Source organism: Chelon labrosus (assembly GCF_963514085.1).
Source record: "Chelon labrosus genome assembly, chromosome: 17".
Taxonomy (NCBI): domain Eukaryota; kingdom Metazoa; phylum Chordata; class Actinopteri; order Mugiliformes; family Mugilidae; genus Chelon; species Chelon labrosus.
In genome coordinates, this window is record NC_140350.1 from 10,241,387 (window position 1) to 10,269,219 (window position 27,833).

The 27,833-nt window shown below is 41.5% G+C and overlaps 1 protein-coding gene across 1 annotated transcript in view; it reads left to right on the top strand.

The window, feature by feature from the left end:
- Positions 1-319: 319 nt before the first annotated feature.
- The window catches only part of robo3 (roundabout, axon guidance receptor, homolog 3), a gene marked incomplete at its 5' end in the record, with an annotated part of 150,698 nt that continues 123,184 nt past the window's right edge, over positions 320-27,833 (top strand). The window contains one exon of the mRNA XM_084564084.1: positions 320-473. Within this exon, the coding sequence (XP_084420210.1) occupies positions 320-473 (154 nt within the window). The remainder of the gene's footprint in view (positions 474-27,833) is intronic.

Below are 27,833 nucleotides of genomic sequence, written 5' to 3' on the forward strand. Positions count from 1 at the left end.
ACAATCCGATGCTGGGAGGGAATCACAGCGAGGGGCCCCCCGAATCAGTCCGACATCTCCAACCAATTAATCCATGAAGCTTGATTTCTTTTTATCGACTTTTTTCCCTCAAGATTTCTCTGTCTCTTTTCTTCAAAATGTTTAGATATATTTGAATCATTTCGGGATCAGAGGGACATCTCTTCAGCTCCTTAACAGCGATTAAGGAGGCGAAGGCGCTTCAGCAGGGGACAGTTTCACACTTTTAAAAGGACAGACAGAGAGTGAGAGACAGTGACAGCTACAGTGAGGGGGAGTGCAGGTGCCTCTGTTCAGGAAGATGCTGCGTTACCTGATCAAGACCCTGCTGCAGATGAATCTGTTCACCGACACCGTCCGAAACCCTTCCAATGGCACCGATCTGTTCTTTAACGTCTCCCTGCCCTCCTTCAACAGCTCACTGCTTGACTGGGGAAACTTCACCGGCTTCAACGGTAATTGCATGAAATTTTCTTTTGCGTCTTCGCCTGTTTTCTCTCTTTATCCTTCCTTCTCTTTATCCTTATAGCAAGAGGACACGTGGCTCTTCTTGAAAAAGACTGAAAACACTCACCAGAGGGTGTCTTTTATGATGGTAATGTGTAACTGATCCATGGAGGGTGCTGAGAAGGGAAAGTGGAAGGGAATTAAATCTTATGCGAGGTGATTGGAGATAAATGGATGTTATGACAGAATCATGCTCTGCTCCTCTTGGGTAATTTGCACAATGAGAATTTGTGATTTATGAAATCTGATTTTGGGAGTCAGCTCAGGGTTTACGGGAAGTGTCGGTTTTACTTTTTGATTTTCCAATTCAGAGTGCTTGTCTTTAAATGTGAATGGATCAATTTGGGGATGATCTAGTGACCAGATAAACTTCTTAATCAGGTCCCTGTATCGACAGCACTGGTTCGAACCAAAACTTGCGTTATTGTAAGTCCTTCTCCAGATTTCTGTCAGAAAAACACAGAAAAAAAAAAAAGAGTCAACGGATGACTGCAGCAGACTGGGATCACACGCTTGTCAAAGTGTTTTGTGGGCTCCGGGTGAAATGTGACAGAGAGACAGTATTACACAATAACGGCCTATTTTGCAGAAGCATGAGGGGCAGCCTGCTCGCTCTGTTAAATGAAGCTGTCTGCTGTCAGGCACGATGCGCTGGAGCTGTCACATCTCCTTAAACTTTTGCCACTGGGTTCCTCTCTGCCTCTCCATCAGTGATTCTTACAGCTCCTGGTGGTTTTGCTTCACAAACGCCTGTTTTTACGGTTGCTTAGGGGATTTTGGTTTTATCGTGTGTCTGTGCAGGCTTATTAACATGCTGTAATGAGATGTCCCCACGCTGTGCATTACTGTAATTGCTGGGCTGCATATATACGTACGTTGTGAGTAAGTGTGTATGTGTTTGTGCATGTGTATTAGGCAGAGTTAAGTCAACAGATCACCTTGATGTCTGCTTTTATGAGCGCCGTGGCTTTGTCTCCATGCCAGTGCATACCAATGTAAGCTGCGTTCAGGCACATGCATACTCACACGCACACCACTGCCAGGTGTGTATAACATATTCATTATATGTTACTGGGGTGGCTGTGGCTCAGTAGGTAGAGCGGGTTGTAACTGAACCAGGGGGTTTGATCGCTGACATATGGATCACATGCTGAAGTGTCCTTGAGCAAGACACTGAACTCAGAGTTGCTCCCAGTGGTTGCTTGGCGCTAGTGTATGAATGTGTGTGCATTTGTGTGACTAACTAGATAGATGTGCCATTGTGACTGTAAAACACTTCAATAGGAATAGAAAGGTGTTGTTGTTAAAAGGCAGCTCTTTCTTTCTTTCTTTCTTTCTTTCCAATTCTGTACTGGTTTCTAAAACATCCAGCTGTTTCCCAGTTTGTGTCCATCGACTGGTGCTAAAGAGGCAGCGAGAGGGTGCCCTCTTTGTGTCGCCTTGTGTGTATTTTGTCACAGAAGGGAGTGACGCTTGCCTTTTGATCAGTGGACATGTGTGTGAAAGGTAGATCGGTTTCTGACCCCCCCCCCCGCACCTCGCCCCCCTCCCAGTCCCGATAACCAGCTTCAAGCAGCGTCAATAATGCCGAGTTTATAGCTTCTCTTTCATTGCCCTCACACTTCTATTTCTTTTTCTCTTTTCATCTGTGAGCTCTAATGGAGTGCAGATTGAGCGTGGGGTTCGCTCCTCAGATCTATAGGGAAAGTAAGCATGATAGACGAAGAGGAACAATGAATCTATTGAGGGGAGGAGAGAAACATGGACTGATAGGCAGACGTGCCTCCGGTGCATCTGACTTCATATTCTTTGGGTTCTTTCCCTTGAGCTCCCAGAAACAGAGTCCCCTCCCTGCAATCTTTAAGTGACATCGATATACTCAGACAGCCTCTGTGAGGAAAATTGTAGATTTAATAGTTTTACTAATCAGTGATCAATGAGAAAAGGCGTGAAAGCCCTTGCTATTGTAAACTAGTGTAAAGGATAAAGATTGACTACATGGAGAGAATGAAACTGAAAGGCAAACACTGATATCGGACCACCTGGAACAGAGATCAATATCAGAGTTTCTTAACAAAAGAAAAAAGAAGTCTATTCAGCTGTATAATCCAAACAAAAGCAGATATTTAGATTGATAGTCTACACATCAGTATTTTTGAAAACCATAATAGAGATATATTCCATCAGTCATCATGTGCTGAATCATCATAAGGGGTTTGGGGGGGCCAGTTGCTAGGGGCCGGTGGTCAAACCGAGGGTATCCAGGCGAGAAGCTCAATAGCAAGGCAGTGGGCGGACAGCTTGTGTGGGTCGACCAGGAGCTCAGAGGGAGGCTCAATGGGAAAATCAATGCGGCCCGATAACCAATTTGGGAAATAATGGACAATTCACTCAAACACGGCACTGTGGTGAACTGCTGGGCCGGGCAAATTTATCTATCAGTTCATTCACTCTCACTCTGGCGTTTTATCACACTTCCACTGGTTTCTGTATTGACAGTTTCTTTTGGGATTTCGGCTCCCACAACTGATGCGCAGAGGCGCACCATTACCTAATTATACCTGACAGTCTATAATTAGGGCTGATTAATTAGGGGAATTAATTGTGATGAGTTAAAATGGCAGGGAAATATTTTTACGGTCAAATTAAAAGAAACGTCACTGTAGCGTACACAGAACGCATTATTTTTTGTCATTCTTGTGAATAAAGTGAACTTCACAAAAGCCCTGTACAGTTTTAATTTACATTTACGAAACTGAAATGAAAAGCTTCAAACTTAAATATCTTTTGTGAGATTAAACAGCATTTTGAGTATGGCAACATTAGAAAATGATAGCCCAATTAGCCGCTCTGCCTTCCTGCCCACGCAGCCTCCTCTCACAGTCACTTGTGCTCCAGATTCAGCTCCTGACCGCGGAGACACATTCATAATCCATAAGAGACTGCAAAACCTCTGCGCGGGTCAATAGGTGTTAAGACGGGCGATCTTTAGGGAACAGGTGCCTGAAACAGAGCTCTGAGGAAGACGCTTGGCTTGCGAATCAATATGAATTGTGCACAGGATTCATGCCACAAAGCGTAGCAGGGACCAAGTTCACGTTTTTTCCAAAGCTGTAAAAGCCCTCATTAAATTGGCCACTGTGTAAATAATATAACTTGGTGTCAAGTTTTCATCTTTGGATGGAAAGTCTTTTTTTCATACAACAAGCACGAGTTTGTCACTGTGTAGTATAGCTATGTTTGCTGCACTCTGTAATAATTTGTGTGTATGTCTTATATGGGCAATGATGTGGCCATTTGTCCTCTCATGGAGGTCAAGTAGGCTCCCCTTTGCTCTACTCAGCATAAATCTGGCAGGGATTCAGTAATGCTTCCTCTCGCTCTCTGCCTCTATGTGCATATTTCCTCGCCAATTAGTTCTAAATATTTAAATATGCAAATTTCATGAAAGTATAGTCCCCCCACAACATTCACAACTGCTTTTATTTGTGCAGGAGCAAAGCTGCCTGCAGAATGTTTATCAGTGAAAATCAGCATTTCATACAATCAAGGCTGTTCAGTCTGCACGCTGCTAGAGATTCAAAAACAGGCTTTTGGAACTACAGAAGGGAGGCAAGCAGCATGGTGCCTTGGGTGCCCACCAGGAGCTCTGAGGGGAGGGTTGGACTTCCTTTATGGGGAACCCCTGTGGTGGATGTTAAGTGTCGAGTCTGTTTGGTGTTAATGGTGCTGTCAGTCTGGCGCTTTTTCTGAATCCAGCCAGCACCTATAGAACAAAATAAAAAGAAAAAAGTAAAATGAAGAAATGGAATCAGTTTTAACAGCTTCCCACTATGTCCACACCGTTGCTGCTGTATTCCTCATTTATTCACTGGGAAAGGCTAGTAGAGATGCATTATTAATAGATTTCTAGAGAGCATTTGGGAAGCCAAATATCTTTATTCAGGACACGAGCCAAGCTCTGGGAACCACTAGTTGTGCCCCCTTGTACTCACCTCAGCTTGACTTCTCTACCATTGTCGAAAGCCAACCATTAGCCGACTGGTGCTGTGGCCTTTCTGGCTAATTCACATCCGGTACCTTTAAGACATGGATGCACAAATGCACCAGGATGCACGCTAATTTAAAGTCGCCAGGAATGCAGACCAAGACAACCGTTTTACCTCTGGACCCCTTACTTACCGTCAAAGCCGGTTCTAGCTCCTGCACGACGGCAGGATCATTAAATGTGACCTTTCTCTGTGAGCTAGTGCTGATGCTGGCGGTGCGACCGCGGCTGGGACTTTGTAGCGAGCTAGAAAGAGAATGTCTGATGACCAGGGAGGGCTCAGGAGCGGCTGGCCAGACAAACTAGCAGGAGTTGAAGGGATTTGGACCGCACATACTGATGGCACCCGGCCAAAACAAACCCAGTCCTGGGAGGGGGGTATTAGGGGAGGGTTGGGACTTTTCACACACAAGTCTGGTAATGCGCTCTCATCAGATAAACCTCAGTGGAGCAGCTTTTGTTGCAATCCCTTTATTGTTCAGATACAATATCAATCAGTGGTGGTGCACACTGAGGAATTATGATGACAGTAATTACTTTTTTTTTTTTACAAAGGAGGAACTTGCACAGGCACTTAAGAATTTTTTTTTTAAGTTGCCATGTATTCTACTGATTTCTCAATAGTATGCTGGTATGGTATGGTATAATCTCTCTATCTCTATCTCTCTATCTCTAGCAAGCAGTCTCTATCTCTTGGCAGCAGAGCTACTTCATGCACACGATGAAAGAGGAGGGTTTTACTTCAGAAGTCCTACAGCATGCCTGAGTAAAAAAAACAACATGATTTCTGTAACAGTGAAGCTTGTAAAATAATTACAAAAAAATAGAAATTCGTGTACTTTACTAAAATATCGATGATGTTTGAATGTGTTCAAGTGGACACACGCACACAAATCATAAATGATGCACTGCAACAGTCAGGGGAAATACTTTTCTGTGATACCAGGTTCTCCTTGAGGATAAACATCCATGAATCATTTAAGAGATAATGGTGAACAGGTGCCCCTTTTAAATTAAGACCATGCTTCACAGTCAGTCCATGCAGGCTTTCCCTTCATTATCAAAGATGTCAGGAAAATTGCAGGAAGAGCGGTTTCTGTTTGCACAATTAACGTCTTCAAAACCTTTCTTTTCTCTCTGAAGTCTGCAGTCCCTGATTTTAGAAACTCTTGATTAAGCTGCATACTACTGAAAACTCAACGAGTGGGCAGACTCTTGTGCAAAGAGTGAACAGGACAGATAAAGTGTCAAGACTTTTCTTGATAACTAAAAACGTGGTATATTTAAAGGGCTTATCCAGTTATCATCAGATTAATTGTTCAGTGCAGCACTAAACTTGACTAATGTGATGGAGCAGCTGTCTTGCGTTGCAAGCTCTGACAATGATCCTTTTTACAAAATTCATAATGCTGAAATGAAGAGGTCATTTAGAAGGAAGGACTTAAGGTTAAATCTGTTTAAAATCATAAAACATTATGCCATTCTTATAAATCCCGTTTTAATTTTCCTCTCTCTCCATCTCCTTCTGTCTTTTTCCTCTATCTCACTTTGTGTTTGCCCACTCCCTCTATCTCCCTCGCTTCAATTTTCTTTGAATTCACCTTGATCTATTGGCATGGCGGCTGCATAAACAGTATCACCTCAGTGTGGATACGTAACCCAGGGAAAGCAGTGTATGCCTTGTGAATTTCCATCTGTCTATGTGTGTTTGTGTATGACAGCGTCTCGCTAATGAAGGATCTGAGTTCCTACCTTCACCTCCGTTTCGTCTTTACTCATTCCGTGCTCCTTCACCTTATCCCTCCATCTGTCCCTCCCGTTTTTCCCCCCCCATTAAAAAACCGCCCCTTTCTCTTCTAGCGGTGGATGAGTAACATCAGGCGGTGCTCTGCTGCTCAACGATGGCTCAGCAGTCCAGCTAGGCGTCCAATTACCGTCAGATCATCTCCACGTATTTTCAGCCGCTATCAGCTTGAGCCTCCTCATCACAGTTTCCATCAAGCTCCGGCCAGCCGCATCCCTGATAAGCTTATCGTCCACAATTTCACTTTAAAGCCTCAATCTGTAGCTACAGCAGGGGGCTGTCTGTTGAAACATTGCCCCCCATCTTCTTTCTTGAATGGTCCAAATTCAGCTAGCTGAACACAATTTTTGTTGCACTTTAGTGAGGGTCTCATTTGGGTTGGGTAAGTTCTACAGATCTACTGTTTAAGAATTAAGAACAAAAAAAAAGTGCGGATGCATATGATGCAAATTTAGTGTGGGATGGTGCCAAAAGCATTTGCTTATAAAAACAAAAGCTTTAAGCCTTTATCACAAGTTTTATTCTGCTTTTGTTCCAGGGTTTCAGACCTGATCAGACAGACACTTTTTGCACTGCTTAGCCCCTTGTGTCTGCGATAATATGCAGAATTATGTACATAACCGAGCAGGAATGGAAATTAGGCAGCATCTGTGGCGAATATGAGGGCTGAAGGAGAAGGAGGAGAGAAAGGGAGAAGGGCAAGAGAGGCTGCTTTGCAAGCAGGAGAGAGTTCTGCATAATGCTAAGAGTGGCTTCGACAACTGCCTCTGTCACGGCAAGGGTTTCTCCAGGTGGTGAGCGCAGGCAGATTGGATGGTGATGAAGATATAAGACAGCGGCTGGATTTACTCATAAGGTGCAATATGGCGTGCAGGGCTTAGTGTCATGTATTTGCAAAAGAAGAAAAAAAGAGCGTGGATCAGGGGAGATGATTGGAATTATAATTGTCAGTGTAGCTGGTTCCGTTTCCAGAGTGTTTGTGGGAGGACGAGTTGTCATAAGCCACAGAGATGAAAGTATGATAATGTAGGTTCCTGTGGTGGGCATGCAGTGGACAAAGATACTGAAATGAGTATGTCCTTTTTCACTACTAACTGGGTGTCATATTAATAACAATTTCACAAATGCTAGAAAATCAACAGTCTAATTTTCCAGCAAATTTTAATTTTCTTTGTTAAATATAAATATGAATATATATAAAAGTTAGAAAAACATACCCCAGGGCCCATATATTACATCAGTACTCTTTTGTTCAGGCTCCATTCAGACCTTGCATTAACATCCACCTTGGGCTGTCCGATTCCAAATGACCAGCTGAAAGCACAAGTGTGAACACACCCAGCGCGCACACAGGGCATAGTTTGGAGAGCCGATCTCAGACCACATTTAAAAACGGTCGGGATGCATTTGACCACATTCCTTTGTTAGTATGAACACACACTGAGTCCTGGGTCACATTAAAGACCGCCTACTCAGACGGGTTTATTCTGTTCTTGCAGATGTTAACTAAATAAATAATAAATAAATCTAAACAAAAATTAAGCTCTAATCAACTTTGAGCAGGTCTCTAAAATAACCACAAATAAATAATAACTTTTTTAATTATCCATCATTTCCTCAAGTCACTACACACAGCTGTACGTTGTTCTGATACAGTGGTAGTGATCCATTATATACAGCGGTTGGACGTAAATAGAGATGAATCTTAATGCCAGGTGTAAGGTCAGAACGGGGCTTTAGTTCCAACGAAGGATGTAGCAAACTCTTTACAAAGAGAGGCATAAAGCAAATATTTGATGGTATGGGTTGAATATGTGTGCATAGGAACAATTTCAGTTATCAGAAGTGCCTTTGAGCAATGCATCTAACCCTTAAAAACTGCTCCCTGGACACCTTGAATGGCCGCTCACCAGTGTGCTCACTACTCTCTGTGTGTACAAATCTTTGGGTTGAATGACAAGAATAAATTCCACCCATGTGTATGCATATGCCTGGCCAATAAAGCTGAAATACATTTACATTCTTTCATAGGCCAGATTGTGAATTAGCTGCTCAACGTGAACTTCTCAACAAGACTGCATTCAAACTAAGCTTAAAGGCACAGCTGTGCTTTCAGCTACTTGCTAATGCCCAAATGTTGGTGTTTAGCAAGTCTAATGCTTTTTAGTTAAGCTTGTTAGCATTGCTAATATTTTCTAATTAGCCTTAAACACACAGGACATCTGAGGCTAATGGGAAAGTCATTAGCTTTGCATATATAGAGGACAAGAATGAAAACTTTCTGATTTAGTTCCAAACGAAGAATGCCATCGAGATTTATAATCCTGATACTCAAAATATCCGGCCCTGAAGCCTAGTTCTCAGCCGTGTGGTTGTCTTCATAGGCTATGTCTTGACCTGGTGTTTTTATGTTTATTGTGTCCTAAGTTGGACACCATTTCCCTAATACAGCATGCCTGGAAGCCTAAACATTACAGCATGATATAAAAGTCTGACTAGTAAAAAGTAAAAAATTGAAAAAATGACAAAACCAAATTATTATGACCTACCCAGGCAGCTGTGCTTTTATTACTTTTTTGTGCAATCTGTTGTTTTCTGCCCGTCCTCAGAAAATGTAATTCAAGTTTCTTCAAGCAAAATGACAAATCAACACAGCAGCCATGTTTACTCATTTATCAGAAAATCACAGCTTTTAGTGCTGGGAAGAGTCTCAGTCTCAGATTAGAGGATTTTTCTTTACAACAATTATATAAATGTCTCCTCTTGACGACATTAAGATGTGCGATGTTTAAATCAGTTAAACTGTATAAGGCTTGTTTTCCCACTGCAAACCAACAAGGCTGAATAAAAAATTTCACCCCCATAAATTATCCAGTCTTTCATTCTCAACAACTCCCTCCTCAGTATATTAAACAGGCTCACTGCACCGTTCATCTGGGAGATCCCGGACAAGGAGGAGGTCAATCAAAATGAGGGGTTAAGTGTGCTGATGACTCAGGGGTCAGCGAGAGGGGTCGTAACCCTTAACCCACCTACAAACACCCCCTTACTCTGACAACATCTTAACTGAGCTCGCTTCCTGGCTATATTGAGCGTGATAACACGGCCCTTTTATTCATCGCATCTGCCCTGCACCATTGTTATTTCGATCTGCGTGATTAGTTATGAGTAGCTGTCAGTCCTCTCCTTTCCATATCCCGTCAATGCATTGAATGTGCGTAGCTTGGATAGAAATTTATTTCTTGATATAAAAACATTTATGTACTCGATATGGATTGGACGTCATATCTCAAACGTTACTTGCCTGAAGTCAGATGTTGCGTCATGGATATAGACTAAAATAAAATCATTTGTACGTGTGGCATTTTTCTCTTTCAAGTATTTAGGTTTTCCCAAAGTATCTGTTGGTGGTGCAGCAATAGTACGAGTTGAGTAAAAGGACTTGTCAGTCATTTTGACTGACAGGGTCATAAATATCCCATCATAATCTATTTTTACCCTTATCTATTTTTTTAAAATTATAATAAAGACATATTCGATAGCATTTCATTTTCATTAAAGTTTCATTAACTTTAAGTACTTTTTTCAGAACAGTATTGACTTTAAATGGTTAAAAAAAAAAGTTTCGGCTGCCGACACATCTTGTCCGTACTCGGAACGGGACTGCTAGCGTAAACAGCTCTTAGACAGTACCATAGGGTTGAAGTGCTTCGGTGCAACGGTTAGCCGAGCTCTGACGTGTGCATCAGTGTAATCGGTGTACCAGGAAATCGTGCACCGGCTAAAGTTCCATGATGTTTGGAATGCAAACCGCGATGAGAGACGAGAGCCAATTAATAATGTCACTCGCCACCAAGTGGTCAGGGGTGTGAATTGCAATCTGTCAAAATGACGGATGGCCTTCAGATTTTTATGTCACATTTTAAAAAAAAACGGTCAAAGACAGAAAATATTCGGTTAACGCGACCCCTGAGATATATATATATATATTCTCACTGTTGCACACAAGAAGTCATAAAAGCAATGTCTCTGTCTACGTCTCACACACAAACACACACAGCGTAGTACATATATCCATAATCCATTTCGCATTGCAATCCGGTTGCCGGTTATCTTCTGAATTTGTCGGTGGGAAGGAAACGCAGAACGACAACCCTGCAGTGTCACCACGATTAGTCATGCATGCCTATGAATACTAAGATAGAAAAAAACAGCAGAGACACAGAAGAGTGCAGATCGTGGTTGCTTTGCGTCACACAACATAATGCATTTTCCTTCTGTCAAAGTTATGCTTAATTTCTTGCCATGAACAATTATAGTTGTTTTAGTTTGGCAAGCTTCGACTTTGGTTCTTACTCACTGAGTAAGGTACCCTCCATGTAGTTAGAGGACATTTTGAAGGTTTAAAAGATTCTTGTTTCGTTTTGCGAGGTCAGAACAGATGGCCATCGCCGCGAATAAGAATCTACTGGAAACTTCACAATTGCTTTGATTAATGAGTTTTTTTGTGGAGTGTGGGCGGTGTTGGGATATCTGCCTCCCTTTGTCCCTCTCACGTTTTTTGGTCTTCGTGCCTAATATTTGCCGGCTCTTGTCTTGGTTAAATCCCCTTTGTAAATGAGACCGTTGATTTCAGCGGGATTACCCTGATTACATGAAGCCTGAACGAATTTAAACCGGAAGAACGGCTGCTCTTTTAATAGTTGTTGCACTGTGAACAGAATCTATAAATAGGCTCAGCCCCTAACACATGAATGCTAAAATGATATTCAAGTATGCCGGAGCAATAAGTCATCCGTGGTAAGATTTGTTCATTATTAATTGATGCATGATCTCGATTTATGCTTCGATGTATCTGCCATTCCACTTGCCAATACTGATTCGTTAGCCGAGGCTGTAAATGTGTGTGTCTTTGTGGGTGTGTGTCAAGGGGGTGCCTCCCGTGGGCTGTAGCTGCAACGATCACTGGGCAATTACTGAGTAAACACTAATTAATCAATACAGTCAGTACGTTATCTACCCTGACATCCCTTCACACTCGCGCGCGCACTCACAGGCATGCGTGCACAAGGCAAACAAAAGCCTGGAAGTGAACTGACTTGAGACGATATCGCCTCTTGTCATTTTTTTTTTCTTCACCTGTCTCCAAATGAATAACACACAGGGTCTGAAGTTAACTTTTAATTGCTGTTATATAAATGTAATTGGGTACTTATAGTAATGTTTGCAGAATATTCAAATTTTGACATTTATGATAATGATGATGTGGCACACATGAGCATGAAATTCTGAATTACTTTTTCCTTCATGAATAGACGACAGACAAAATGAAACTTTTTAGTGAAATGGTCAAAGCAAAGCAGTCACTGTACAAAAGTGTAACTATCCTAATGTCCTAGTGGATGGTTGTTCCTTCTCAGTCCTGCCCACATTATGTAAATACAGATAAACACATTCACACCTGAGCTGCCCAGTAGGACCAGTCCTACAACGTGGGCCAAGCTGGAAAAAGATGGCAAAATAATTTACTTTCCACTTCTTCCTCCTGCAGTAAAGTGACTCAACCCAGCAGCCATCCAACCACATGCTTGCTTTTACTAGCATTAAGTTAAGATAAATGAAAACTCTGAACTATGTATTTAAGCTGGCCTAAAACTAAATGGTCAGTATGTACAGAGTGGATTTCTACCTATTGGTACTCAAAGTTTCACATCTACTCACTCGTATCAACACTTATTCACGCACTTGTGGTCCATGTACTGGGGATCAAACCGCTATCCGTCTGGTTGGTGACATATTTTATAATGTCTATGTGTGCATATTCTGTCTGGATGCAAAATAGATTTTTGCATCCGGACAGAAATCTCAGAGTCTGCTCTCTCTAAAACATTAACCTCATACATAAGTATAAGTGAAAAAATATGAAAATTTATAAAGATATGTAAATACACCGATCAGGCATAACATTATGACCACCTTCCTAATATTGTGTAGGTCTCCCTTGTGCCTCCAAAACAGTTCTGACTCATCAGAGAATGGGTGTGGGCCTTCTGAGGGTGTCCTGCTGCCATCAAGGAGTGTCATTGCTATGGGGTGGTGGTGCCTGGTCTGGTCTAGGTGGGTGCTACATGTCTAAGTAACATCCACACGAATGCCAGGTCCAGAAGTTTCCCAGCAGAACATTGTGTTGTCACAAGATAGTCAGTGTTATTCACTTATGCCTGATCTGTGTACACTTATTTAAAAGGTCACTGTTATACAAGACAATCCCCAGCTGAATAATTTATTTTGAAGCGATAGCAGTCAATGTTAGCAGGATGCTGCTGCTCATTGTGTTTTCGTTACGTACACTGTCTAAGCCTGTCTCCCACAACTGGACTCATTCTTTCTGCTCTGCAGATCCAGCTCACTAGATGAAACCGGTGTCCAGTGCCAATCTGTTACTGCTGCCAAAGCTGCTGGTGGCTCACTGACCCCATTCTGAGGTGCCAATGGAAAGACTTATACTAGCGAAAAGAAAAAGTGACAGACAGGGGATGTGATGAGAAGGTTTAAAAAAAGAAAAAAAAAAAAAAAAAAAAAAAGGGCTCCAAATGTCAAAGACTATTTTGGGTGACGGATGGCTGAGGGTGTAAAACAATGAGAAATTGAGTGTATGTCAAAGGTGAAAAGCCAGATTGATACAGTAGGAAAGATAAAAGATGCTGAGGACAGCGACCACGTTGGATGTTCTCACCCAGTGATGCAAGGTTGTATGTTACAAAGGGCTCAGTGAAAACACACCTTCTTAAACAGAACATGTAAGAGTAGACACGCATGGGGGAGCAGACGGGGAGCAGCTGCACTGTTGGGTTACATTGTGGATTGATGCCACGTAGCCAATTCTCTCAAGGAGCGGAAGCCATGATGACTCCAATTTCAGACAGCAAGATTACACTTCTCTGAGGCGAGAGATGAGGATTTTAAAAAAAGAAACCAAACATAGCAGTCAGGGAGGAGTCATTCTGGGGGTTTAAGGGGCTAAAAAGTGGAGCAGCTTCAACAAAGACAGTAAAGTATGAAGATGTCATTGGAAAGATTTCATGATCCACTGTAGCTTTAGAGAATCGTTGATCACGCAGCAATAATAATGTGTGATTTCCACTGCTAGAAATGTTCTGACGCAGTCAAAGGTTACAGTCCTTTCAGTTTCAGTGAACAACAAGAATCATCATTAGTATAAAAACTGTCCAAGAAGCAAGCTTATGTGTAATCAATGTACAATCAGTCATGAAAAGGCCACATTAGAATAAACATGAAATAATGCTCATCAGCTTTTGTTTGTCTAGCTCTTCTCAAAACAAACATCCACTAGGAAATAAAAAATGTTGTAGATGTAGTTGTAGTTTTATCTGTTTGAGACATTTGGAAAGAAATCCAATATTAATGACCACAGACAACAAAAGTTGGGTCATTCCTTGTATGATTATAGTGTAGAAGAAACCTGGCTGTGTATTACCGGTTGTTTTGCGGCACACGTGGGCTGTCGTGTCCTGACTATATAATAAATTCCAAGCAGTTGTAAACTAAAAAATCTGATTGATACCAAATTTACAATTAAAAAGATGTGCGTCTATAATGGCGTCAACCCCCTGTTCACCTCCGTCCGTGCCCTCTGTGATGATTCCTCATCTCTAACGGTATGTGATGATGTATAGCTAGAAGTTTTTACGTTGATCTTACTTGCAAATGTTTACAATGTCCGTGTAGGTTAGGGTGGTTGGATGAGTAAAAGTCTTAGGATGTTAGGATTTTCAAATTCACTTCACTGTGCAGAGTTTTAGATCCATCAATGCTCCAATTCAAATTCACACAACGCCTTCAGAGAGGCGCTTGATTGGCCCCAAATTAATTCTGCAGCAATACTTTGTCAATTTTGCCACCCACTGTGCAACAAGTTAAACAAGAAACTAGAAATATATAAACGTCTGAGATTAAAAAAAAATATATATATATATAAAATGGAAGTCAATAAATATAAATATAAAAACTAAGGCACATAACAGATTGACGTGAGTCCAGTGTTGCATGAAGTGGCTGATGCAGAACTGGCCAGTGAGAAGCTGCTTGAAAAACTGTGTGCCTGTGTACCAAGCACTATTTTATTTAAAGGCATTTGCTTTTGTGTCCTCACGGTATTGATTCTGTAAGCCAAGCCACTGGACTGAATTTGAAGTAACATCAAAGTAAAAACTTTTGGTCGTACATCATCACATACCGTTAGAGATGAGGAATCATCACAGAGGGCATGGACGGAGGTGAACAGAGGCAGCGTGAAACATCGTGGCAGGGTAACTGAAGGGGCAGAGACGGAGTGACTGCCAGCACTGAGCGGAAAATAAAGAGAGCGCGGGTGAGGGCCACAGGGCAACAAGGGAGACTGACATTTTCAGGCACTTTAATGCGTGGATTAAGATTGGCAGCTCCACTTGCCGTTCACCGGCCTGATTACCATAAAGCTATTTATTAGGCTGATTTCCCAGGCTGAGATCAACGAACAGCGGGGAAAAGGAGCGGAGGGGGTTGACGCCATGGGGGAAGGCTGGCAGAAGGTTAAGGGCAAGTCGCCATGGAAACAGACCTAGAGGGTAGCAGGGAGTTATTAAGAATAGTGGACGTCCATTTACAGGTGGAGGAGAGATACGGAGCGCGGGGTTAAGGGTCAGAGATGAGCATCAGATCTTCTGCGCAGACTTTGGGGAGTTTACATAATAACAGTTCCAGGTGGCACCTAGGTTTATGAAAATTTAACAAGCTGTAGCTCTTACAGGTGGCTAGGAGAGCTCCCGGAACCTCCCAGCTCGCTGTCCGTGCACATATTTCATATGCAATTAGTCTCGTTACAGAAGCTTAACATGCACACGGCTCTAATCTATGTACGCCCCCTCACATGCATGAACACTTCCTGCAGGTCTTCATTAGCACTAATCAGGCTCTTGCTGCTGCCCACAGCGGGGGCCAGTGACACCTCTTTCAGCGCGGTCTCGGTCACGCTGCTCTGATACTGCTCACATAATGCAGAGGTAAGGGAGCAATGTGGCGAGTGAGTGTGTGTGTGAAAGCAGCTCTTTCAGTTTAATTGTTCTATACCATAACTAAAGAGAAAACAGGTTGTTGCAGTAGATGTTGCAGTGCTTTTGTGCAACTACTTTTTACACTGTTATCTCTCTGTGGGATAAATTCCCAAATATCAATATGAAGTTTATTCATTGGTTTCATTTTATTTTCAGTGTTTAATTCTCATGTGGTCAGATGTACTTTTGGCTCATGAACATCTGATCACTACTACTACATACTCTCTATACCGCTGCCTGTTTCACACTCCCATTAGAGCAATTTTATACCCTTGCTTTGCCTCACACGTTTATAATCCCCATAAACACAAGGCTATTGTTATATAGTAAATGTGCATATGCATGCTAATTAACTAATTATTTTGATACCAGCTTATAGATGGATTAGAAGCTAGCTGTTTAACAAAGAGCAGCTTTATCTATGTTTTCTTTTTCAATACAAAAAGGTTTTGTAAGAGGATTCTGTAAAAATGGAAGCCTTGTTTGCATTTTAAGTAGATGGATTATTTTGCTTGCTTTTAGGATGTGTCTTTTTTTTTTAGGACGTTGCTTTTGCATTCTGTGAAATGTATGTAGATTTGAACACATTTTTATGCTTATTTAACTTAGCTAGAAACAAGCCCTATAGTTGCCACAATCAAAGATCGCACATTTCTTTTCATTCACTGGTAATAGTTTAAAAATGCATTAGTTTGCCACTTAATGTAAAACAGCACATAAAACAAGCTTTCTCTTTGGTTATAGTGCAGTTGTAAATAAGTAATTAAACATTAATGCATCAACTTAGTCAAGATCATTTGCAGAAAAAAAATCAAGGTCAATGGGATTTTTCAGCGACCAAGTTCTGTAACTAGGTTTTGATTCATCTATAATAAGAAATAAGTGAATTGTTAGGCAACCAGATTAAAAACTATAAAAGATGCAAAAAGAAAGAGTGGATATGTATGTAAAATTGAAGGCAAGTTGATTAAAATGGTAAAGTATTATTATATAAAGCAGCATCTAAATGAGTTATAAGCGTGCTTTTGGGCTCGGTCATATCTTTTTATTAATAAAATAATATATTGTTTTCGTTACGATTTCATAAAGATTTTTCTCACACACAGGCTGTGTGTGTCACCTTTCATGATTAACAAAACTTTGTTCAAAGTTAAAGTCGTGCATTTTAACATGTTCACAGAGATACCTACATCAAAGAATGTATGAAAGATATTGCCCACACTCACACACACTCACGCACTCTCACTCCAGAGAGACTTAACAGACAGGTTATTTGCTTTTCATCTCTCTTTCCCACCAGTCCTGTTAGGCTCATGAGATATTTATACTAATCAATGTCAAAGGTTCTGTCGGTTAAATGAAGTCTGTTACTGAAGCCTCTTGACTCAGGTTTACTTGTGAGTCTGTTCAATATCACTTAAAGATGCTGATAAAATCTTATTCTTGGCACTTACCTGTAGCCTTCTCTGCAATGTAAACAAATAGAATGGAATTATTATTATTATTATTCATTTATTGATATCTCTTAGGGAAATTCTTTTTCTGCATTTGACCCCATTCGTTCACAAAGTAGCGTGTACACTCAGAGCAGTGGACTGCCACTTGGGTAGCACCTGGCGAGCAAAGTGGAGGTTAGGCGCTTGCTCAAGGCACCTCAGCCATGGACAAGGGGGGATGCGAACCTATATCCCAAGCTGCTTCTCTAACCACTACGCCACAGCTCCCAAGATAATTTAATACATTAGCTCACTGTAAATCAATACCAATGACTAAAACAACCACGGACAAATCAGAGTTACTCATATTTGGAAAATAATTGGCTGCATTACCTTGGGATTTAACACTGGTGATTCACGGTCCAAATGCCTATACGGAAGATTCATGATTCCAAAAGCATGACATTTATAATGACGACATTTGCGCCATAGCACCGCGTGATCTCATATTCAAACAACACAGGTGAGGGGAGCGGAGTACTGTACGCGCAGCAGCTGTTCTGTGTCAGGCTGACCTCATCAGTGTGGGGATGTATGGTCTATAGTCCTGACAGGGGTGATATCATAGCCTGATGTCACGTCACCTGACCTTGCGCTGCAGCTGCGTTCACCTCCGCACAAAGGAAACAACTTTCTTTGTGAAGAGAGGAGCTCTGTGGGATGTGAGTCAGAGCCTTGACGTCACCTCTGATTAACATGGAAACAACTGACGCTCGGCCTTTCGCTTTTATAAAGAACAAAGAGAGAAAGTGTTCCTAGGAGTGGAGTGTGCTCTAAATTTAAATATTCACAGAGTCGGACAATTCAGAGATACCTGCTTTGATTCAGTTACTGACATGACAGGAAAGCTTTCAGGGGGCATCATCAATTATTTGCTGATGTCTGCTGTATTGCATAGCAAAGAGAATTGTTTTTTTAAAGATGGATTAATCTCATATAAATAAAATAAACACATCAGGTTACAATATGTACAACATGATAATCATGTGTGGCGTCCGTGATGTTTGGATGATGAATTCTAAACTTACATGAAACAGAATAGTGAAATGGACAAAACATGAAAGAGGAATGCAAAAGTTTTGATCCTTGAATGTGCAGTCAGTCGGCCGTTTTGTGTTTGAAATGCGATTTGATTTGACCTTACATTTTATTTGTTTCCTAATTAATGGAAGATTTTTATAAAAAAAAAATTATTTAATTACTTTACTATATACTGTTCTCATAAATATGGACAATGGAAGTGATAGAAGTATACTTGTGTAATGTAATGAGTTCAGTTTAGAAACGGCAGCTGTTAAACGTGATTAAATACGATTTTCATTATTCTCTGTATGTATGACTGTGCTCACAGGACTTATTTACATAGCACTACTCCCGAATCTTCATTTCCTCTGTTTTAATTTAATTTCTTGTTTAATTTCTCTTTTTTTATTTATCCATCAGGGTGTTAACCCTTTGAAAAACATCCTCAAAACCACACAGCGAGAGCAAATCTAAGGCTAAAATGATCAGCCCGGGTCTATTTAAATAACACAGCTTGTGTCTCAGTCTCCATCACCAGGCCACAGTGAGACTCTACCAGATCTGATGCAGCAGAAGTGAAGCTCAACAAACGCTACATAAATTGTCAACATTTGCCAAGTAGCAAGTCACGTTGTCTCTCAGATGCTCCTCCTCCTCGATTGATCACTGTTAGGATGCATGCCACAACATTAGCTGTGCCAATTAGCAGCGTTGCCTCTCCGTCCCCCTCTGCGCCCCCTTCCTTTCAATCTGTCTTTCAGCTCACTGGAGCTTTGCATTTGAAAGAATTAAAAACAAGGCCCCCACCTGCACATGAAAGCAAATGTCAGGGACAGCGTGCATCTCTAACAGACTCATCAAGAGGACCGCACCGATTTTGAGAGACCGCACTTGCTGTCCAAACGGGATCATTTGTGAAAGCAGAACGGTCACCAGTTTGTACTGTGGTGAACTCGTATTATTCTAGATGTTAACCTAGATCCAGAAGTGTCACTTTTCTGGAGATAATACTATGAAGTCATAACTCTACCAGGCAACCATGCGATTTTAGCAGCAGTACAAAGACGCTGGTCAGAGAACAATGGTGACCCCCAGTGGTCAGTGGCTGGCTAGCAGCCGTTTAACTCCATGACAAGATATTCAATCACGTTCTTAAATAATAACCTTTTAAATGACAAGAATTTAAACAGTTTGACAAATTTAAGGGAATATTATAGGATTCAGTTTCACTGTGGCAAAAAGGAAAAAGGCCATATTTGATACTGACCTACTACAGCTAACACAACTTCCTCACTGGATGTCATATTATCTGAATTTACTGCTGTAGGTGATATTACCATTGAGGTGCCTCATGTGTGCCTCCCTCTAGTGGCTTGCAAAGAATATACTGTATGTTTATACCGTATGGAACCGTTTTGATAGCGGCATCGGTTTCTCACCTCAAATGTGTTATTCCGCGCCTGGAAAGCTTCTTGAATATTTATTTCACTGTGTCACCGTTTCAATAATAATCACCTAAACAGACTCATGTCTATCTCTAACAGCTGCTGGGCTCACTCATGATGAATAAAGAACAACCAGAGGGGAAAAGGTCTGTTGAGAATTCCCCAGGGAATATCAGGCAGCCCGTCCACACTGCTCCTGTAATACCTGTATCAAACACCAGATGTCAGCAACCCCTCACACTGTGGAACGTGTAAAACCCATGAAGGATAGGCTTTATGGAGGGGTTCACTCCTAATTTTGATATACATTACTGAGAGAAATATCATCTACAAAAACAGTGAGATTAAAGAGATTAACACAAATTTCAGTATCTAGGCTTCATCAAACATAAGAATACCAACCAATATAATGGTGTTTGATGTACATGTATGTTTCAAACTGTAGGGAAATAGAGTAGCACTTTATTTTTTGGCTCCCATTAAGGCTGATGGTACTCAGTCCCAGGAAACGCACTGAATCCAAAGAATGTGTGTACCATTAGAAGCATTTAAACTCAGTTTATATCATATATAAACTCAGATCATATATCATGATCTGGGTATGATATAATTAGAATTCAGTCTCATATTTCATGTATTTGTCCTATATTTGTTTAAACGTTGTAACTATGTAACTCACCCAGTGCACACATAATACACATGAATATATTTTATTAATGACAGTGTTTAGATTTTTGATCTTTGTTGCAGCATTCAAAGCAATGAGCGTGTTGTGTTCACATTTGACCACTAGGTGGCGACATAGCTCCGTACTGATGTCGTAGGCTTCAAATCCCATGGAAGATATACAGTGTACTATCCTCAGAGGCATAGACAACAAAACTTAGGATTTGAACTCGGATTTTTACAACATTCTGTTCAGACCAATGTCTGTTTCTTGCTCAGTGCATCATCGTCTCGCCTGCTTCTGCATACAGAACGGTTGTCCCCTCATTCATTTGCCGGTGCTTTGGCAGCTTTTGTGGGGTAACTGTGACAGGTGAGAGGGCGTCACTGATCTGAAACACCCTCCGTCTCGGCCCGTTCCACACTCAGACATATCTTCCATCCATCACTCTCCTTGGCACGCTGACACACCCCCTCTCCATCTCTTATGGATATGTGTGTATGCGTGGGCGGGCCCACTGTCCTTTCCTCATGGAGATCTAAAAGTATGAACGCTTGTGTAAGCGCTTGCCACAAGGGGGTCCGTTTATGTTTTATGCAAAGTCTGAACCGTGTGAAGGACAATACGGTGCCAACAGGTCGAAGGGAGAATTAATTTCATTTCAGCCTTGAGAGTGATTGTCCCAGTTTGTTTTGAATATGTTTCAGTCACGCTCACTGTCTTTTAAAAGTGCTTCTTCATTCAGCGAGTGTGCACGCAATTAAAAAGGTAGTTTCAAAAAGACAGGTTGAAAATTTAGGCAAAAATCCTGAAAAGGATGCCTTGACATTTACAGTTTGTTATGCTTTGTTCAAGGTATACAGTGGATATAATCATTTACAGTTCTATGATACCTCTTTGCAGGTTTTCATCATAAAAAAAAAAATGTAAAAAATCTGCCTCTCTTCTTTTAAAACTGTACACAGTTGGATCTGTCTAATGTCTAATAGAGAACTGAGCTTCTGCTGCATCCTAAAGCTAATCTCCATTTCAGAACAAGCCCTCAATGATGGATGGTTTAAACACACCATATGTTCATATGTCAGCGCAGACGCCACTGAAAACTCAAATGAATCCAGAATCCACGAAAACGCATCTTCCCAAACAATGCTATAGGAGCCGAGGAGAAAATCAGCAGCTGTGTGTTTTAATTGATTGCGCAGTCTGGATCACCTCTCCACCTGTAAACGTGTTCTGCCTCCGCGCAGACGTCCTCGCGAAGCGTCTTTCTTCAGCGCGTTCGCTTTGACAGGAAATGTAAAAGAAGTGCGGGAAGCGGCAGCTGGTTGGCTTGTCAGAGGCCACATATGGTTTGTCTGGGATGTGCAGATCAGACGCGCAGGTAATTTGCTATAGGTGAGCAGCATCTGGCATCAATGAGCACCTTCGGGAGATTGGGTGCATTCCAGTGATGTCCCCCCTTCCACAACCCTAATTTAATCAATTAACTCCACTGAATCGCCCTGCTTACATCTTTTTTTTTTGTTGTTTGTCTTTCATTCTCCTCTTGCTCTGTCTTCAACAGCCGCCCCACTCGCAGGTCTTTTACCTTTCTAAATATATCTTTGCCATGAGCGATTTCGCCTCCCCCACCCCCCGCTGATTCTCCACTGGCATTGATCTGAAATCCACTATGTGCGTGAGACTGTGTGGGTTTAAGCATGAGAGTATATGCATGCCTCCCTGGTTGTAGGTGGACATTTGTGTACATAAACCTCGTATGTACGTGTTTCAAATTGAGTAAATGGATTTGTTTCGTGCTCTTGGGGCCTACAGCTCTGTTCTCGAGCTAAATAAACGTGAACGTAAACGCTGAGAGAGTCTTTAGAGTCTGACTGCTGTGCTCTTATATAGCAGGACACTGCTTTTAAGCAATGCGTGCGTTTTATATGTGAACCTCCCAAATCACAATGGCTCCTCTGCACAGCACATGAAAGGAGCTACAGGAGCCAGCACGCCTTTTATCTCACAGTCTCCAAATCTCCTTCTGTTTTAATTGTATTTGAAGCACAGAGAATTTGTTCTCGTCAGTCTGTTTGCCAGGATATTAAATTATTTCACTCTGGTCTCATGCGAAGAAGGGAAATGGCAATGAGGTGCACCGTATGTCTTCGGAGAATTTGCGTTCAATCAACATGTTTCCTTCAGTCCTGTCTCCAGATTAGGCTACACAAATGTAACAGTAACACAGCATGTGGTTCACAGCACCTTTTAAAACCGCTGTGACTCCAGCCAGAGCTCACACTTCAGCATTATTGTCCTGTGGTGCAAAAAAAAAGAAGAAAGAAAAAAAAAAGAGCCCGTCTTTGTGTTTGCAGGCAGTGAACCACTGATGGATTTAAGAAGACATGGGTGGAGAATGGGAAGAATTCCCCCTCTTTCGCCGCTTGGTTAGTTGGGGATATCGAGACGAGACGCCACGGGCTGAAATTCATTTTTTTCCCTTTCCACAATCCTCATCACATTCTTGTCTGAGAGCCAATCGATGCCCAGGCAATATACTTCTGATATATGCTGCTGCCAATGGGGGTGTGATTTATGTCTGCTGTATTGTGGACATTCTCTGGGTGAAACTCTGCCAGATTTCCTCACAAGAGCAGACTGATTAAAGAAATCAGTCAGGAAATTCAGATTGTTTCTCCGGCGCTCCCCTTTCACGGTCTAGAGTCAGATTCGTTTTGAAAAATTTGAGGAGAGTTTCGTATTTGATGACAACACGCAGCAGGTGGTGTTTAACATTTGCCATCCATTCTTCTTCCTAACACCCGTTGTGGTGCCTCGACGCAGTCAGCAAATCAGGACTCATTATCCTTTGTGCAGAGAAAACACATGGCCAACGTTCAGATTTCTCAGTGAACAACCAACTATCACGGAAGCACTGTGATTTGGTTACAGTCCCATTTTAAACAGCTACATCAGAGCAGGAAGTAACAAAAGACACTGTCAGGAAATAATATTTCAGAATTGTTGGAACTTGTACCGATGGTGTCTTTGTTGGCTGCGACGGATGTTAATTTGGGGCTGCTTTGACACTTTAAAGATTGTATTTAAACTGTCAGATGATCAATAAACCTGCATAAATCACATTACACCATTGCTTTAAAATGACTGCAGGAAACTGAACTGAAAACATGAAATTAAACTTAATCGTATTAAAAGAAACACGGGTCCGGTATGCAGAGGGAAAAGGCTATAATTTTAATAAATGCAATGGAGGGTTATGAGAAGTAGAAATGGTGCAGAGTGTGTCAATATAAGATTTTCTATTCTTGCTTTTAACTTTTAAAATTGAACTAAATGGAAAGCCCACCACTGTGTGTAATTGCTCTCGTCTTCGTTGATAAGAATTTATTATGAAGCAGTCCCATACTGACCTGCTGTAATGACTCTGTAATGGCTGCCAGTTAAATCAAGCATCCCAGTCAGGGATTAGTCCCATTCACTCTACGCAGCAGGTATGACAAAGTACTGAATGTAATTGAACTTTCAAACGATCGCCTGCAAGTTCGGTTTAACATTTAGGAAACGGGGCGATGGGGGCATGCAGGGTACGTATTGACAAAACTGTACATGCAATCTTTTAACCTATATTCACATATGCTGAAACAAATGGCAGGAATTTGCAATAAAAAAATCCAGTTAACAGAAAACCTCAGATTCACAATTGGATTACTCCCCGTGTGACTCCAAAATCTATACCACATGCAGTTAAACAATCTATTGTAAACCAATTTACAAAGACTGTGATTTGCGGAACGCAATTATCATGTACAACCATCGTCAACGATTATGTTGAGATGAGGGGAATCCTCGTAGGCTCTATAATTTTACAGCTGAATTGGCCTAATTGCAAATCAGTTTATCATTGTCACTTCAGACAGATCTGCCAGTTTTCTCTGTAATTTAATTAGTCTTTTGCAGTAATTGTAACGAATGGGAGCTTTGGTTATTAGATAACTCTAGTCCGCAAGTTCCGTAATCTGGGTCTTACTGGACTGAATACAAGGCTGCAGTCGTTTCTCCAAACCAGTACAAGAAGAACTCTTAGAGTAAAATAACTGCACTCACCAGAGTATATAAAGCAACTTATAGATCACCAAAATGAAACATGTTGGGATCCAACAAACCTCCAGGTTTCCAGCTTCAGTCCTCCTTAACTTGAGTCGTTTTCTCATACGAACTCCAAGACAATGTCCATTGCACCCTTTCCCCAGTCATAGCACCCAATAGGAGACTATCTGTGTCAGGGGCAACGGGGTTGGCATTTATGCGGAACTTAGTAGGAGGAAGGACAAGACACAAGTATGCAGTTTAAGTTTGCAATTAAAGTTACAAATGTCATTGTACAAAGTTACAAACGTCCAGTGACGATGACCTGCTCTTTTCACACATGGGCTCTACCTTATGTTACATAGACTATCAGCGCAAAGCCTGCTAATAATTTATTGATTCCTCTTCAACCTGTGAGAAAATCATGAAGGTTAACTCATCTGATATCATACATCCCTACAGAGCAGTGGGTAGCGGTTTGTTTTTCACCATCTAACTCTCCAATAAATACAGTGTATTAGAGCATTCAGGACGTTTTAGTGTTTTTATTTCGACTTTCAGTACCTTTTATGTAGTCTGACCTTCATCATTGCAATGCCAGCCTCATTCCATGTACGCTATGTGTTTATTAAATGCACTATATATGCATATTTTGTAAGCTGCTGCCTGCATCTCGGTTGTCATTGCTGCAGATGTTCTCATATATCACAAGATCATGCTCTGAACTGAAATAGTTCACACATGCTGTGTCCACATTAAGCATTTTGAAAACAGCCACCCACTCTCTGTTAGTCTTGCTCGGCGGCTTGATAGCTGCCGCTCTCAGCCGGAAGCTGATTCCCCGCATCCAAATAATGCTTTCTGGGTTTTGCTTGAAAGGAGCAGTTAAATTGTTAGAAAGCTCATTTTAGAAGCTGATTTAGATGGAAACAACATAGCTGCATGGTTGATTGACGGTACACACTCAGGCAGGCAGCATAGTGACATTCACAGTGACACTTTCTGTGTGAATGTCACTATCCCGCCTGTATGTTTGCAGGGTTCACTCCACCAGTTTAGGTGCTGGTAATTAGCCTGACTAATTAACAGTGGGATTGTGTTTGCATCTTCTCCACAAATATCCAATTTTGTTTTTGAACCACTTTTTAGCTCCCAGCCAGTACTGGCAGATACGTAATGTAGCTGCAACATGCTGATCATTTGTCATGCAGCTAAATCTGTTTCTGAAGAGGAAATTGGCTAATAATCTCCATTTGTTTTTCATTAATGTAGTATATGTAGATTTTTTTATTTCCAAAAAATCCCTGTGTTTTTGCCCGAGTAATATCCAATAGCACTTGGATTGTTGTGTATGACTTTACTGAATAGAAACTCACAGATTATTAAAGGGGAACTACTGTTTTTTACAACCTGGACCTTATTTCTGGCATAAAATACGGTCGTTTTCTCACCCATATAACTTTTGTGTAATTCATATTCCTTCGGGAAATATTTAGATCCACGTATATCCATATAGTGGGAGTGACTAGGGCACCGAAATGCAGCCTCTAAATAACGCATTATCTACTGCGAAACTCGTTAATTTCACCAATATTTTGTTATCGCATGCTAGTACTATTCCCTGTTGAGTCCGGAGTTAGCTGTTGTCGTCATCCGGGGTCTGGACCTACAGACCCCGGATGATGTCTTCTGACCTGGATGATGCCGCGCACCCGTGACGGTCTGCTTGTTTACTTGTAATTTGCTACTGCTAGTTTTTTTGCAACATGGCTGAATAGTTTTCTGATTCTGAGGTTGTGGACGAACCATAGCAGTAGCAAACTACAGGTAGCAAGCCTACCGTCGCGGGTGCGCACAACGCTTAGATACGACATTATCCAGGTCAAAAGACATCATCCTAATGCTGTTAACAGGTAACTCTGGACTCAACGGGGGATAGCACTAGCGTACGATAACAAAATATGGTGAAATGAACGAGTTTTGCGGTAGATAATGCGTTATTTAGAGGCTGCGTTTCGGTGCCCCAGTCACTCCCATTACATGGATATGTACTGATCTAATTATCTCCCAAAGGAATACGAATTACACAAAAGTTATATGGGTGAGTAAACGACCGTATTTTATGCCGGAAATAAGGTCCAGGTTGTAAAAAACACTAGTTCCCCTTTAACTGATAGGCCTCCTAATGATTTCCACTGGACTTAAACTGCCATTCTTTCCTTGGATTTAAAGGGTTTACACTACGGGGAGACTTGCTGTGTTGTGTGCACGTGAGGAAAGACACAGAGGAAAAGTGTAATTGTAATGAGCTGGCCAGGTGTTAAGCGTAGGATGCAGGATACAGGAAGGATAGCAGCTGTATGTCCTGGGTTCAGACTTCCTTCTCGACATCTGTGCATCTTCATACATGCTAGCACATCCTCGGACACTGCTTCCTCTCCTTCAACACCAAGCAGGAAATGGAAGTCATCCGTTTCAGACATTGTGAGTCCATAGTGATGCCCTGAACTGTATTTGATAGGAAAAAGACAACTTTTTTTTGCAGTTAACTTACAACCTGACAAGAAACATCCTGTGCGTTAGTTGACTCCAGATTTAACTTTAAATAAAAGATATCCACATTTGTGCAGCTGGAGAACATAACTGAATCCAGCCCATCATTTTCTAGAAAAAGCAGGAAAAAAAAAAAGAAGAAAACGAGCTCAATGGAAGGTATTAAATTCCATAATAGATCGTCTTCCCACCACAGAGGTGGTATGTAGGGGGAGGCACAAATAAATCAATACAACAAAGTGGGCAGTGCAGGGAAGAGAGACAGCGGGCTGAAATATTAACCAAGCGCCATAGGAACACAAGCCAAAGCCTATGAAACAGAGAATCCATTATGGACAAGGCCGGAGTTGTCTGTGGAATTGGATTCAGTAGCAGGAGGGAGGGGCGGAGGCGTCCGTTCACGGTTTTATTGAGAACTCATTGCACGGTAAAATTGAGAAACCATTGGTATTGATTAGCAGCTACACAGAAAGGAGAACGCAGACTTTGAAAACAGGCCGCATTCACTAAAGTTATTTTTTCTCCGTATTCCTCAGACAATGGTCCGCAGACGCACTTCCTCACACACTTAAGTGTTTGCATGTCGTTACTTATTTATTATATTTTTTATTTTTTTACCCCACACTTCCCTTTTTCCTTCCAAACTCTTTCGCTTTCTTGCCATTTCTTCTTCAGCTGTGTTTCATATTTTATTCTGGTGCTCAGGGTGTTTGCAGGCTGCAAAACTAAGATCTGAATCTGAGTGACAGGATCATGGACTTTGTTAAAACCAATGTGAGGCAGTGCTACATAATTTAGGGGAGTGTTGTGCATTTCTCTTAGCAGTGCAGACAGTTTCCTTGAGTCTTTTGTCTGTGGAGACATTATAGGTATGTAAATGAGATTGTATTTTTAACAAAATGTAGGCGTGGATCAACAAAAGCTCTCTAAACTTTCCATTTCCACATTAGTTCAGTACCATTATGGAAGCATCCTTGGGTTTGCCTGTCTGCTTGAATGTGCTTGAATGTGCTTTAACTAAATTACGATTAGTCCTGAACTCACACAAACCTTCCTCTTTCATATCAGCC